The sequence below is a fragment of the Lygodium microphyllum genome, chromosome 9 (genome assembly GCF_053477565.2).
Source record: "Lygodium microphyllum isolate KBCC chromosome 9, Lygodium_microphyllum_v1.1.10, whole genome shotgun sequence".
NCBI classification, from domain to species: domain Eukaryota; kingdom Viridiplantae; phylum Streptophyta; class Polypodiopsida; order Schizaeales; family Lygodiaceae; genus Lygodium; species Lygodium microphyllum.
In genome coordinates this window covers 64681940-64697026 of record NC_141143.1, presented here as the reverse complement: position 1 = coordinate 64697026, position 15087 = coordinate 64681940, and the positions used below count along the sequence as shown (strand labels likewise).

The 15087-nt window shown below is 41.2% G+C and overlaps 1 protein-coding gene across 1 annotated transcript in view; it reads left to right on the top strand.

The window, feature by feature from the left end:
- Positions 1-1082: 1082 nt before the first annotated feature.
- The window catches only part of LOC148031117 (uncharacterized), a 68782-nt gene continuing 54777 nt past the window's right edge, over positions 1083-15087 (top strand). The window contains exon 1 of the mRNA XM_087684658.1: positions 1083-1484. Coding sequence (XP_087540784.1) covers positions 1147-1484 — 338 coding nt within the window. The 5' untranslated portion in view covers positions 1083-1146. The remainder of the gene's footprint in view (positions 1485-15087) is intronic.

The window sequence follows — 15087 nt, the reverse complement described above, 5'->3', positions numbered from 1 at the left end:
TGAATAATTGGTTGCAAATACAAGTTCAAGCCATAACTATGACCCTATTTAACTTATCTAATTCCTTTTCCCCCAGATGATCCAATTTATAGGGATAGAGTCTAAAACCAGCCAAGTCTAGCCGCAATCTCCTCCCATACTATTGTCGTGCTTTCTCCTGCAAAGCATGCAGTATTTCTTGTCTCCCACATGTTGCTTAACGAGAAAAGGCTCACTACTTGGTATATTATCTTTTTAGTAAGTCCCCCTCCTTTTGGAGTACGTCGACGTTAATATTATCACATTAATATAGATTCCTCATTATTTAAAAATTAGACCTTTTTATGTTGGTCTTTATCCAACTAAGCGGCATGGCATGTCTAAGTCCCTTGACTTAAGGAGTAGAAAGGGGAGTCAAAGCAAGAGGGTTACACATAATATGCATGGAAGAGAGACTCTTTTAGGTGAGAGAACTATGAGAGAGAGAGAGAGAGAGAGAGAGAGAGAGAGAGAGAGAGAGAGAGAGAGAGGAGTGGACATGTGCATTAGACCTTTATGGAGAGAGAAAAGGGTCTTGAGTAGAGAGAACATGATCTATACCAATCAATGATTGCTAAGGGACCTCCCAACTTTAGCAGAGTTCATGGAGTCCCTATCTAACATAAGGTTAAGAGTAGTTTGATAAATCAGCCACACGCAATCGAACTTGACTATGTGGATTTGCAAGAGTAAATTTCAGTAGTTTGATAAATCGGCCACACGCTTTTGACCTTGACTATGTGGACTTGCAAGAGTAAAATTTACTTAGGTGTGGCGTGGCTCTAATATAAACTTTATTATTAATAAAAGAGGTAGCAATATGTGATCAGTCGAAGTCCCGAACGACGGGTCACGGGTGGATAAAAATTTATAAAAAATTCCAGGTAGAGGCATTGTGTGTAATTAGAATTTAGGATATCTGGGACAGAATATTCACATCCCACGTGAACGAGGTTGCGTTATGGTGGGTCCCGCATAAGATTAGGTGACCTGGACAAAGCTGGTGGCTGAACAGGCGACACGTGGCATGGATCTCTGTTTTAACAAAAGAAGAATCCGCAGTCCCGCGCACAGAGAAAGACACAGGAGGAGAGAGAGAGAGAGCGCGAGCGAGCTTGCTTGGACATAATGCAGCTCCTCGCTTGGCAGACGCCATCAGGCATCGATTCTGTCCATGGGAGAGGCCTTCTTCCAGCTGTGCTGAAGGTAGATTCGAGTAGGGTATCCTCATCATCCTCCTCGTTTTCTTATTCTTCTTCGTCTTCTTGCGGCCGAAGAAGCAGCAGCAGCACGAAGTGCTTGAATGTCGTGGCTTCCTCCTTTTCTGTGGTCGTTGCCGCCCCCACCAAGCTCTCCCAAGTGGTGAATTGGCAACCCGGCAAGCGCCTCCAGTCTCAGACCTCCCGCATCTCCCCCGACATTACCACCATACGCTCCCTTGATTGGGACCGTGACCGATTTGATATGTATGCTCTTGCTCCTTTAGTTGAATCTCATTGGTTGATTTCCTGTTCTGGTTGACCGTTTCCCTCTCTTCATTCCTTTGATTCAATCTTAGTGCCTGCTGATAGTTCAATGTCATGTCTATTTTTGCAATGAATGTTTTGACTTTCAGTATTTGTTGTTACAAAAGGTCAATCTGAAAGAATCAGGATAACGTCCCATGCGGAGTCTAGTCGTTTCAATGATAAATGATCATGATAATGTCGAGTTTCAATGATAAATGATCATGATAATGTCGAGTAAGAAGTCCAAATTTCTCCAATGACAAGAGGGAAGAAATTCGCAATCCCATCCCAAACGGGATGCCTAGCAGTTGAAATAATTGTGAGGTTGGGTGTTCAAGTTTGGGTGGTGAGTCACTCAGTTGGACACCACTCAATCCCTTGATTTGGTGGGCGTGAGATACTTGATTGTAAGCCAAAGCTTTGTGCTCGTGCTAAATTTGTGCTCAGCTGAGTAATTGCAGTAAGATATCATAATATAATGAGATGAAATCAAGTAGTGATGATGCCTCTTAGTATGGATGTTCACATGGAGAAGAAGGAAATGCAATGCTTGATCTTGGACAAGGCTTGTAGGATGGACAGTAAACTGAAAATGTTGTTGTTGGTCAAGATGCAGGGTCTTCAAGGCAAAATGGGGTTGATGACTAGCAAGAGGAAGAGGAATTTGATGACCAATTCAGAATCGAAAGAGGACGGCAACAAATCTCTTTGTTGAATTGGCAAAGGATTCTTAGTTTGCTTGATTTTTGAATGCTCCTAAAAAGGACAATAAGGGCAAGAAGAAGAAGTCGTCTCTTCTATAGCTTTGGGACAGCAAGTTGCATCGAGGATAGTGCCAAAGGCTTCACTTGAAGCTCCCAAAGAAGACAATGAAGAGAAATAGTTGGTACCTATGGGGCAAGGTGTGTAAATGCAAGGACATCACGAAAGTGCCAATCTAATGGATTTTGTATAGTTGGCCATGCATGCAATGATAGGGGAGCTAGGATACTTTGGTGATAGTACGATTTTTTATGCAATGGTTAGATAAGGACCGTATACGGGAATGTATGGCACAACTCCCTATGGTATGCAATAGCCAATGCTTGGTGTGCAAGACATAATGTATTCGGGTATGGCTAGAAATGTGCATAATCCTATGTATGGCAGCATTGGTTTGATGCCTGGGGCACAAAATGGCATTGCAATTGTATCCCCAAATATAGTTTTTTCATATGGCAATCATACATTGTACGCAGACAGGTATGAAAGTATGATTGGAGTATGAATTACACCTTGGGGTTGAATCATACATTGCCCTAATTTTAATTTAAAAAAAGTGTAAAAATGTATCTAAATCTAGTATTTTATAGTAAATTGAGTAAGCAAGCTAACAAGTTGAATGAAAACTAGAATCCCAAGTGTTCTATTCCCATTTCACTTTTTTTTCTTTCTTCCCATTTGTGTCTGCATGAAGTAGGAGAATGGGATGAGGCCTCCTCAGATGAAGACATTACAACTAATTTAGTTTGCTGAAATGTCAATTTCAGCTGTAAAATCAGGAATTTCAGAAAATTTTAAGCCAATACTAAAGGAGAAAAGAGTGTTTCTTAAAAATTTGAGAGAGTTAATGGCTGCTAATGTCAAATATTTTTGAAAATTTCAGATTTCTAATCAGAGATTTTAGAGATCCGTAAGCTAATACTTAAGGAAAAAGGAGTGTTTCTCAAAAATTTAGGAGTTAAACGGCTGTTAATGCCTAAAATTTCTACAAATTTTAAAAATTTCAGTCTTCAGTCCAAGAAATTTGCATTAGTAATTAGCTACTTAGAGTTGAGAGTCAAGATATGAGAGAGAGAGAGAGAGAGAGAGAGAGAGAGAGAGAGAGAGAGGAAAGAAAGTTATATTAACGTCTACAACAGGCCAAGTTGGCCTATGAGACCAAATGGTTGCATACAAAATGTCTGGGAGATTTCAAAAGTCCCAGTGAAGCTAACGTTTATGCTATGTTGAACTAAATTGAGTAAGTACAAAATGATATCTAGACTAGATACAATCTAGACGTACTCCCAGTGCGGTGTGGAACTGCTCCTGGAGTGTTCATCCTAGGATGTCCCGCATGGGTCGGTTTAACATGGAGAGAGAGAGAGAGAGAGAGAGAGAGAGAGAGAGAGAGAGAGAGATGTGGTGTGAGATTTTAGATAGACAAGAATAGTACATGTAAAAGATGATAGAGACATAAAACACCAAGAAAAAGTATTCAACTTTGGGACAGTGAATATCGAGGCTGAAGGTTGAGTCAACCTGTTGCACAGTCCATAAGTAAGTTTTCTATGTTTTGGGGCAAGGAGAACACAAGTGATAGCAAGTGACACCTTCCAAGATGAAATCATTAAGTGTTTTTTAATGTTTTTTGCTAGGAAATAATCTTTTTGGTAAAATTGTGATGTTTATTTTTTTTTTCAATATATTTTTTCCTAAAAAGTATGTCAAGTATGAAACAGGATTTCATACTCCTATTTTCATACATTTTTCATATGCTTGATTGGACAATCAAATGGATTTGATAAAAACTATGTCCCCAAATGTTTATGGGGCTCAAGGAATGAGTGTTGGACATGCAAATGCTTCTTTTAGACTTGGTCATGATGTAAATACAGCAAATGCACCCTTTTGGTAGTAGCCTATATATAATAACTTTGTTGGGGGTAAAGGCGCCTCTGCCTAGCTGCCCGTGTATTACTACATTGACAGTACCCTCCACTGCACACTGTAGGTGGCGGGCGCCTGTCACCGTCACTTTATTCTTTATTCTTTTAGTGACAATTTGAATAAAGGAAGGCTCGGTCACACATTGTGACTGTTGGAGTTCCCATTTGTGTCTCTCTCTTTCTTCTTGCTCTTGCTCTCCGCTATAGCTCACTTTCAAGCAAGCTTTGATCCTTCTCACCTTGCAATTGGTATCAGAGCATGGTTGCTCGAGCATTTGAGCTTAGTCCATGACTCCTTCAGCTTCCTATTGATTACCTAAACTCATTGGGTCTTCTTCCTGGCAGCCAAAGCCGACTCTCTCGAGCTCCCGTCACTCCTTGGCTTCCTGAGCATCTACCCGGCCCATTTGGGCATACTCAGGGCATTTCTTCAAAGGTATTGAAGCATTTTTTTGCGTGTTTATTTCAGCTTGCAGGATACAACAAGAAGGGAGAGCAAAAAAAATTCGTTTTTTTACTTCAGCCCTCCCTTGGCACTCATTGGCAGCTTGAAAACACTTCATTTGGCACTTGGAAATACCCTCTTGATGCTCGGCGTTGATGGTTATCATTGGCATTGATTTGTGGACTGATTTACCTCAGTTCAAGATTGTTTTCCATAGTCCACAGGCAGCCACAAATAGTGTTACACCAGCACTTTATGTTTATGCTTGGTTGGCATTGACATTTGATGCGCGGTTGGTCCCGAATGCTCCCCGAATGCTAGGGGAATGAATGCCTATGATGTTTGATGCTTTTGGGGCCGAATTTGCTCAGCCATTGACTGTTTTACATAGTCCACAGGTAGGCCTCTATCATTACACTTTATACTTATACTACATGGTTATTTGATGCCTGATTATGCCTGGTTGGTCCTGAGTGGTCCCCGAATGTTTGGGGAATGTATGCCTATTGATTGGCCATCATTTGGAGCTGATTTAGTGGCATGATATACTCAGTTTTACACGGTAAATCATTATTGTACACTCCAGGGCCGAAGCTTGTTTAGTCACTTTATGCTCTGCTTATTGGTCACAGGTGCTTCTCGGGTGTTTCATATGACTATTGGGATGCAAATGAAGGTTGGCAAATGCTTTGGATGGTTCTGAAATGTATTTTAAGCCTTGTTTGAGCTTCGTATTGGTTGGCATTTACTTGACATTGGTCTACATTGACATGCTTTGTGACAGAGGTTATACCTATGGTCTATGTATGACCCGTTGGTACAGGCTTGATGCTTATGTTACCTACACATGCTAGTTACATTGTTTGGACTTGAATGCTACTAGAACTTCATTTGGGCTTGACTTTGGATATTTTGGAGCTTATTTTGGTTTTGCTTTGGCTCGTCAGAGATTGATTGGAATTGGCTTCATGACATTGGATGCTATCATTGGATACTTGACTGCTCATATGCTCTGGATGTCTTATTGATCTATGATCTTGGATACTCCGTCACTAGTGCTCTTACATGCTTTGTTTGAGTTTATTTGCTTAATACTTACGGCTTTTGTGCCAGTGGGAGCGTCTTTGTACGCTTATCAAACATTGAGCAGTGTAGGTTATGCATATTGAGCTTTTGGATCTTTGAGACTAGGATCTCCTTGTGGATGATGTATGGTTGATATACCTTGGTCCGTGTAGATGTACTTGGGCTGATTCGGCTTTGTATTCACTGAGCAGACACCGACTTGTGTCAGGTCTTGGCAGTGGTATGTACATTTTCCCCTGTTGATTGGGGGGTGTATCGACTTTACTGACGGACTTTGTTTGACATGCTTGGGTGTTGGCTCATGTCAGTTTGACTGTTACATGCTTGTTTATGCCCATTTGATGCTGGTTTTGCATTAACAATCAATGATTGACTTTGAATATTGGGTTTTACCTACTGTCAGCTCTCATTGTACAATGTTGTCATAAATTACAGAAAGCATATATCTTCGGACTGTCATGTATTTTTCATGCTGAATCATCTTGGTTTGATGTGCTTTTGATGGTACTTGGTGGGTAGCATCATTAAAAACTCGTTTCTCGCCATTTTGTCTTGGTTTTGGTGGTTTTTGGGTCATTTTCTACAGTTTACAGAAAGCAGTTTTTGAACTCTTTGCACCATTTTGGACTGCAGTATGGCATCTTCTTCCATTGACAGTGCTATCTTCAACACCACTAAGCTTGATGGTACGAATTAGTTGCGTAGCAAATCTCCTGGGAGAAATGCTAATGTGACATGCCATCATTGTGGCAAGAAGGGTCATATACGCCCACAATGTCATGAGTTGCGCAATGAGAAGCACAGAGAAAAGGGGAAAGACAAAGTATAGGAAAAGTCCTTTGATCGCAGTATGGTACGTGCGAAATCCAGTGTGAAAATCGAGAAGATAAATGTCATGCACACTGATGACTCCGATGGGGAGTATATACTTGCAACTAGTTTTTGTGATGCTACGCTGTTGACCAAGGTTCACTCTATGTATGCGCAGTGTTGGCTTTTGGACTCTGGTGCTTTATTTCATGTTACACCATGTCGTGAGTGGTTTCACTCCTACCGCAATGTCTCTGGTTCAGTTCGCTTAGGTGATGACAGGTTACTTGTTGTTGTTGGCATTGGGGATGTACAGCTGTAGCTCTCTACTGGTAGTACTTTTCTATTATGGTACGTCATGTACCTGCGCTTACACGTAGTCTTATGTCTGCAGGGTAGCTTGATGATGCTGGGTTTCATGTTTCATTTGGAAATTTTGCCTGGAAGATCATTCGTGGAGACTTGTGCTTGCTAGAGGTGCCAAAGTTGGTAGCCTCTATCCTCTTATAGTTGATGGATCCTTTGTTGACCATGTTTTGTTAGTGTGTTCTATTGCACGTGTATCTCTTTGGCATGCCTGTTTGGGCCATATGTCCTTGAAGGGAATGAAAATGCTTTCTGGTTTGCAGTACTTACCGTCTTTTGACTATGGATGTTTTGATTCATGTGAGCATTGTCTTTATGGCAGACAAACTAGGAATATGCATAAGAAGTCTGATAGGACACGTATGAGTGAGCCTCTGGCATTGGTACATTCGGATGTTTGTGGGCCCATGCCCTGTTAGTCTATGGGTGGTGCAAAGTATTTCATGACGTTCATTGATAATTTTTCGCGTAAAGTCTGGGCTTATCCCATTAAGCTTAAGTCAGATGTCTTGGCTATGTTTCAGAAATGGCTTGTATTGGTTAAGAACAAGACTGGGCATAGGCTGAAATGCCTTAGGATTGACAATGGGGAAGGATATGTGTCACGTGCTTTTGAGCAACTATGTAACGAGAGGGTATTAAGCATCAGTTAACCGTCCCCTATACCCTACCCCAGAATGGTTTGGCTAAGCGGATGAATAGAACCATCTAGGAGCGTGTATGCAGTATGCTTAGCCATGCAGGCTTACCACAGAGCTTTTGGGCTGAGGCAGTCAGTACAGTTGTGCATGTCATAAATAGATCACCTTTTAGTGGTTTGGATTTCCAGGTTGCAGAGGAGGTATAGATTGGGAAACCTCCGTCTTATGCGTATCTACGTGTCTTTAGATGTGAGGGATTCTGCCATGTGCCCAAAGACAAGCGTACTAAGTTGAATCCTAAGAGTGTCAAATGCATTTTCCTTGGCTATGGAGATACGTGCGAGATGGGTTACCGCCTCTGGGATCCGCAAGCGCAGAAAGTCATCCGCAGCCATGATGTAGTTTTCCGTGAAGACAAGATGCATAGGCAGCTTGAGAAGGTGATAGAGATACATAGGGTTATATTCCAGGAGGAGCCACGTGCTTCTGCACAACTAGTTGGAGAGCCTGCAACAGCAGTTGGTACACATGGCGAGGGTGTTGAATAGGATGCTACACATGCAGTAGAGCCTGCCGTGAGACGGTCTACTAGAGATAGATGTCCACTTGATCCATTTGAGCCCTCAATGCATTATGTCTTGGTTATAGATGCATGAGAGCCTATCACCTATGATGAGGCTATGCACAGGGGTGATAGTTACTCTTGGGAGAGAGCTATGCAGTTTGAGATAGACTCCTTGCATAAGAATATGACTTGGAATTTGGTTACATTGCCCAAGGGCAAGAAGGCTTTGCCATGCAAGTGGGTGTACAAGCTGAAAAGTACACCTAGATATCCCAAGACGGCATACAAGGTTAGATTGGTAGCAAAGGGTTTTAAGCAAGAGCATGGTGTTGACTTTGATGAGGTCTTCTCCCTTATGGTTAAGATGACCACCCTGCGCTTAGCCTTGGCTTTGGTTACACATCTTGACTTGGTAGATGGATGTCAAGACGGCTTTCTTACATGGAGACTTGCATGATGAGATTTACATGGAGCAACTTAAGAGCTTTGCAGAACTTGGCAGGGAACCTAGTGTGCAAGTTGAAGAAAAGTCTTTATGGCTTGAAGCAGGCACCTAGGGAGTGGTATCATAAGTTTGATGCCTTTATGCAGTTACAGGGCTATAGCAGGAGTGCTATGGATCCGTGTCTTTACACGAAGAAAGCCCGTGATGGCTCATTGCTTATTTTGGTACTTTATGTGAATGATATATTAATAGCAGGAAAAGCTCATGATGAGCTGGATGCTCTTAAATTTGAGTTGAAGAAGAGCTTTGAGATGAAGGATTTGGGACATGCCTTTTACATTCTTGGTATGCGCATTAAGCGTGATAGGCACCAGGGACTACTCTACCTCTCACAGAGGGAGTACATTTATAAAGTCCTTGAGCGTTTCCGCATGTAAGACGTAAAGCCTATTGGCTGTCCATTACCTTCTTATGTGAAGGTCTCACAGGCCGATTGTCCGCAAGCAGATGAGCAAAGGGCCGAGATGGCTAAGATCCCTTATGTATCAGCTGTGGGCAGTTTGATGTATACCATGATAGCCACTCATCCAGATATTTCTTTTGCAGTTGGTATTGTGGCACGCTATATGGCTACACGTGGCAAGAAGCATTGGGATGCCGTGAAGGGTATCATGAGATACTCGAAGGGCATAGCAGATATGTGTATTTGCTATGGTAATCAGGATACAGGAGTTGTGGGGTATACAGACTCTGATTATGCTAGATATGCAGATAGTAGGAAGTCCACTTCTGGCTATGTATTCACCTATGTTGGAGGTGCTGTCTCTTGGATGTCCAGGGTTCAGAAGTATACGGCTCTATCTACCACTTAGGCCGATTATGTTGCAGCCACCGAGGCCTGCAAGGAGGCCATATGGTTAGGCCGTTTGGTTTATGACCTTGGGATTGATGCAATACCTACATTGCATTCGGATTTTATAAGTGCTATTCAGCTAGCCAAGAATCCGGTCTTCTATGCGAAGACGAAACACATTGAGGTGAAGTATCACTTCATACGTGGGGTTGTGGAGGATAAGTCTATTGACCTTGTCAAGATCTCCACTGACGAAAATCCTGTAGATCTGCTCGCGAAAAGCCTCACTACTGAGCGCTTTGCCTTCCTCAGGAGATTGATGGGCGTTGGATGAGATGACGTTTTCCTCATCCTGTTGTACATGTGTACATTGTATTGTCTTTTTTTTTTCTTTTTCACTCCTCATTGGGGCAGATTCACCTTTAAGTGGGAGGTTGTTGGGGATAAAGGCACCTCTGCTTAGCCGCCCGTGTATTATTACAATGACAGTACCTGCCACTGCACACTGCAGGTGGCGGGCGCCTGTCACCCTCACTTTATTCTTTATTCTTTTAGTGACAGTTTGAATAAAGGAAGGCCCGGTCACACATTGTGAGTGTTGGAGTTTCCATTTGTGTCTCTCTTTCTTTTTGCTCTTGCTCTCCACCATAGCTCACTTCCAAGCAAGCTTCGATCATTCTTACCTTTCAAACTTGACCCCCAAATGGGCAGTAAAAGATTATGATGAGAGTGGAAAAGAAGTGAAGTTTTGAGTCCTTTAGTGGTGCATAAGATAGGCTGAAAGCTGACTTTAATTTCAACAGTTTGATGCAACTTATTTAGGGGGAAACTTCACCGATTCCTCTAAGATTCAGAATTTGATGCATCAAACTGTTTGTAGTGGTGGTCCATACTCTTGATACAAGGAAGAGCATTGTCAACATGGGTACAATTGAAGCAAATGTTTGTATTGAATTGGTTGATAAGTATTTTTGAGGTGGACATCATGACAACTTGGAATAAGCTTGATGCAAAGGAATACAAGAATTTAGAGTAATACAATAAGAAGTTTTGGGATGCATTGTTGCTTGTCACTTATTATCATCCAATACCCCTTTATGAACAAGTAGAAATATATATACGTGAGCTACCCAAAGGAATCAGGGATTTTTGTATAAAATCCACAGTGTCTAGTATATCTCAGTTATGGAGACTACTACTATAATTGATGCTTTGCTGTGTGGGGCTTCCAAGAGAGTGGGAAGAAGTTGAATAAAAAGTTACAAAAGGCTGAGAAAAGGGACAGATCTGAAAATTAGCTTGAAAAGTGGTCAAAACAGTAAAGCAAGGGCTGGAAATTGTTGGCTTAGCATAGGGAATGCTTCGTTTGTGAACAAGAGGGTCACATTGTAAAGGATTGTCCCAATAGACAACAAATTGGAAAACCAGAAATTCAGGGAGACCCTAAAAGAAAAAAGCCTAAAATATTAGTAGGATTAGTGTTTGTTGTTGTGGTGATGCTATTGAGTTATGTAGAGCATGGGCCAAAATCAAAGATTAGCATGCATTGATATTCCTTGATAATGGTGCTTGAGCCAACTTTATCTTTGTAAACATGGGCATACAAAGGCCACGTAGAGCTGGTCACACTGCTCATTGGAAAGCTTTGGTTACACATTCAGGATATGTGGACAACATTGCTTGACTTGAGGGTTGTGATGTGCTGTTTGGTATGCTATGGTGTCACCTTACACATGTAGTGATTGATTCACGTGCAAAAGAGATCACTATTCAATATAAGAAAAAGACTCTCACACTTGATATAAAGTTGAAACAAGAATCTATCCTTATTGTATTTGCAGTAGCTACCATTTCTAAAGTAATGAAAAATCATTTTTTAGCGTGCTTGGTTTTTACTAAGGATAAGGATGATAGTGAGGATTTTGGTAATACATCTAAGTTAGAGAAAGATCACATGTTATTTTTGAAAATGTATGCTAATTGCTTCTCTCAATTACTTTTAGGGTAGCTATCGCATGAAAGGCTTGAAGATCATGGTATAGATGTTATCCTTGGAAGTAGCCCACCTATTAAGCCACTATACAGAGTTAGTGCAGCCTAGCAGGAGGAGATTATGAGTCAGGTGAATGAGCTATTAGAAAAATGGCTGATTCAGACTAACTCATCTTCTTTTTGTTCTGGAGTGCTTTTGGTGCAAAAAAAGAATGGTTTATGTCGTAGGTGCATTGACTATCGTGCTTTGAACAAAGTTATGATAAAGATTTGTTTTGCGATTCCTTGGATTGATGATGTTATGGATAGATTGTAGGGGGCAGCCATTTTCAGCCCTTGAAAAGTGGGTATCATTAGATACGCACTTGACCAGAGGATGTATCTAAGACAGCTTTCAAGACATTTTTTTGGGTTGTATGAATTTTGTGTCATGCCTTTCGGACTTACGAATGCTCTTACCACTTTCAATTGGATGATGGATCTTATCTTTAGGCCATATAGAGCATTTGTGGATCTATTCAAAGAATGATGTAGAGCCTAGAAAGCATTTGGACATTGTATTCAATGAGTTGCATAAGCATAGGTTGGTTATCAATGACAAGAAAATTGAACTCTTTTTGCATCAGATTCACTTTTTGGGGCACATTGTATCCGTTGTTATTTGTATGGACCTTGTAGACATTGAGACAATATGCTCATAGCCACCTTTGAGGAATATTCATGAGATCTGTAGCTTCTTGGGTTTGTGTTCTTCGTATAGGAAGTATGCACATGGGTTTGGTGAAATTGCATCTCCATTGCATGCTTTGCAGAAGAAGAATGTGCCATTTAGATAGACAATAGTGGAAATTTCAACATTTGAAAAGTTGAAGGAAAAAATGACTTCAGATTCTGTGCTTGTGTTGCCCAATCTAAGAAAGTTATTTGTGGTCAATGTGATGCATTTAGTAACAACATTGGGACTTTCCAGATTTTTTTTTGTTGACTAGAAAGATAAGGTCTTTGACTTGCGGAATGCTCTTTATGGGCTGAAGAAAATAGTGCAGTCTTGGTTCCAAAGGATGGATGAGTTCCTTAGGACTCGTGGCTACCATTCTAGCCCCCTTATAATCCAAACTTATATGGTCATACTACTTCAAAGGGAGTCAGCTATATCTTGCTGTACATAGATGATTTACTTATCATTGACTTAAACTTTGGTGCCATAGCAAAAATAAAGACCTAACTTTGTTCTACTTTTGAGATGATAGACCTTGGTTTGCTGTCTTATTTTTTGGGGATGGAGGTAGTTTGAACTTAGGATAGTATTTTTGTGTCACAACAAAAGTATTCTCTTCAATTAGTGGACTAGTATTGCACGGATGCATGTGACTACGCCTCTTGATCTCACTATTCATCTTACTAAGAATATCCTTGAGCATACCTATAGATCTGTGGTAGGAAAGTTTCTTTGGTTGATTGACATTAGGCCAAATTTAGCTTACTCAATTAGTTTACTTAGTTTGTATTTTACTACACTGAGGATGTCACATTGGATTGCACGTCTTTATGTTTTGAGATATTTGCGGTGTACCTATTCTTATGGTTTTGGTTTATGTTTGAAGAGGTGTACTGACTCTGATTGGGTAGGAGATCCTGACACTTGGCGTCCCCACAGCCGCTACCTCTTTACGTTGGGTAGAGCATCTATCTCTTGGGCTAGCTGTAACTAGGAGACAGTAGTAGCTTCTATGGCCGAGGCCGAGTATGAGACTCTTTCGAATGGTACCACGGAGGCTATCTACTTGAGGAGCTTATTAGCGGCACTTCATTTTCCATATGACCCTCGTATTGTTGTCTACTACAATAATCGGAGTGCCATTGCTCTTGTGGGAAATCCGATTATTACACTATGGATGCGGCATTTGGGGGTCTACTTTTACTTTACCAAAGAGTAGATTGAGCTAGACACCATATAGCTAGAGTTTGTGCCTTTCTTCGACAACTATGCAGATGTATTGACCAAGATGGTCAATTGGCCGGTGTTACAATATCTTTTACCTTGAGTACATCCTCGTCTACTTCTTCAGATTGACAGAGAGAGGATGCTCCTCTCTAGCTTTCCCTTCCAATTTTAGAGGGGGTGTCTTTCTTCTCTTGGTGGTGATAGGATGTTGTTTACAATTTCTTTTTTAGATATTATTGTATATTGTACTTTGTATCTTCATTCATATCATTAGGATGACATGATTGTGAAAGGGCACTTCGGCAAGTGAACAATTTTCTGCAAGGATATTGTCTAAGTGGCATCCTTGCATAGCATTTTGCACGAGCATGATCACACATGTATTGTCTCTTGCATACCTCTAGTGAATTCGGACTTTGTTTTGTAAATATGTATTTGTGCACATTTATCTCTTTTTCGGTCATTGAGTGGTTGACTCTAGACCCACCATGTTCGTGGCATTGCACATGGCAATCTCCAAGGCAATCTTCCTTACTTAGCCTTGCTAGCTTGCTTTCTAGATATCTTGTTTGTCTCTCCACATACCCCCCATATTTGCTACATACTCCACTAGCCTATTTCTTCACAATCGACATCTAGTAGTGGTACGGATAGCTTGTTTATTTTATGAAAGCCTTTGGGTTTGGCTACTAGTTTTCCATCCATTACTTAATTGACCGCCACCTCCACTTTTTGACTCAATTATTTTTTTAAAAAGTTGACAATGGTTACATCCACCTTTGTGTGACTTGGTAGGCCATTGGATAGCCGACGTGCACCCTTTGTATGATGCCCTAGCCTCTCAAGGGTGACCATGGCCTGGTTGCTTTGGAATGGGATGCCTTGGGGTAAAACACATAAAAACCAAGACCATAGAAAAATTTGGATTGGCCTTTGTTTCTAGTTGAGTTTTTAGACCTGAGAGGGAGTATTGGGCTAACATAAGCATTACATATTGAATTAGCGACTTAAATAGTCTAAAAAATGCTTTAGTAATCAAAACCCTAAAATGATGCATGGTTTGAGTGAGTTTTAAAACGATGCATAGTATGAGGTCTCAAAACTTTCTATAAATAGGTGTCTTGCTTTCCATTCGGTCTAATCTCGTTTTGCAGGTTTCAGGAGTTGTAGCTTTGCTGCTCACACCTCGTTCGTGGAGGACATCTTAGTCAGAGCTTTCCCTTGCTGCTACCATTTGGCGCCTGATTCCAACCTCCATCTCTATGATCTTGCTCTCGCCATTATTAGGAGCTGTCACCTACATCACTGGTGCTTGCGTTTGCTGCTTTTGTCATCATCAGGAGCTGTTTACGTTCTTGCCATTAGTAAACTCTTTGCGTTTGTTGAGTTTCTCTCTCCTCCAGCTGTTGCTATCACTTGCTACATAGTCGGCATTAATCTCCATGCGTCACCTTGATCAGATAGCTTGGGTTTGCACCTTCCTCAATCATCCACATTGACTTTAGGCACTTCTCCATTTGTGTTTGCTGTTTTTGCACTTTGCTTCTCTGTCTATCTACATCAGATCTAGCTTCCATAGGTGTGTTTGCTAGTGTTCAACTCTCAGAGGTTGCCGTTGTTGCATTTTGGGATTTGCTAGGACTACAACACTCTCTCCCACTTTGTACCTTTGCCTCGGTCCTTGAGACACGAGAGTTTGGGGTACAGTTTTCATTTTTGCACG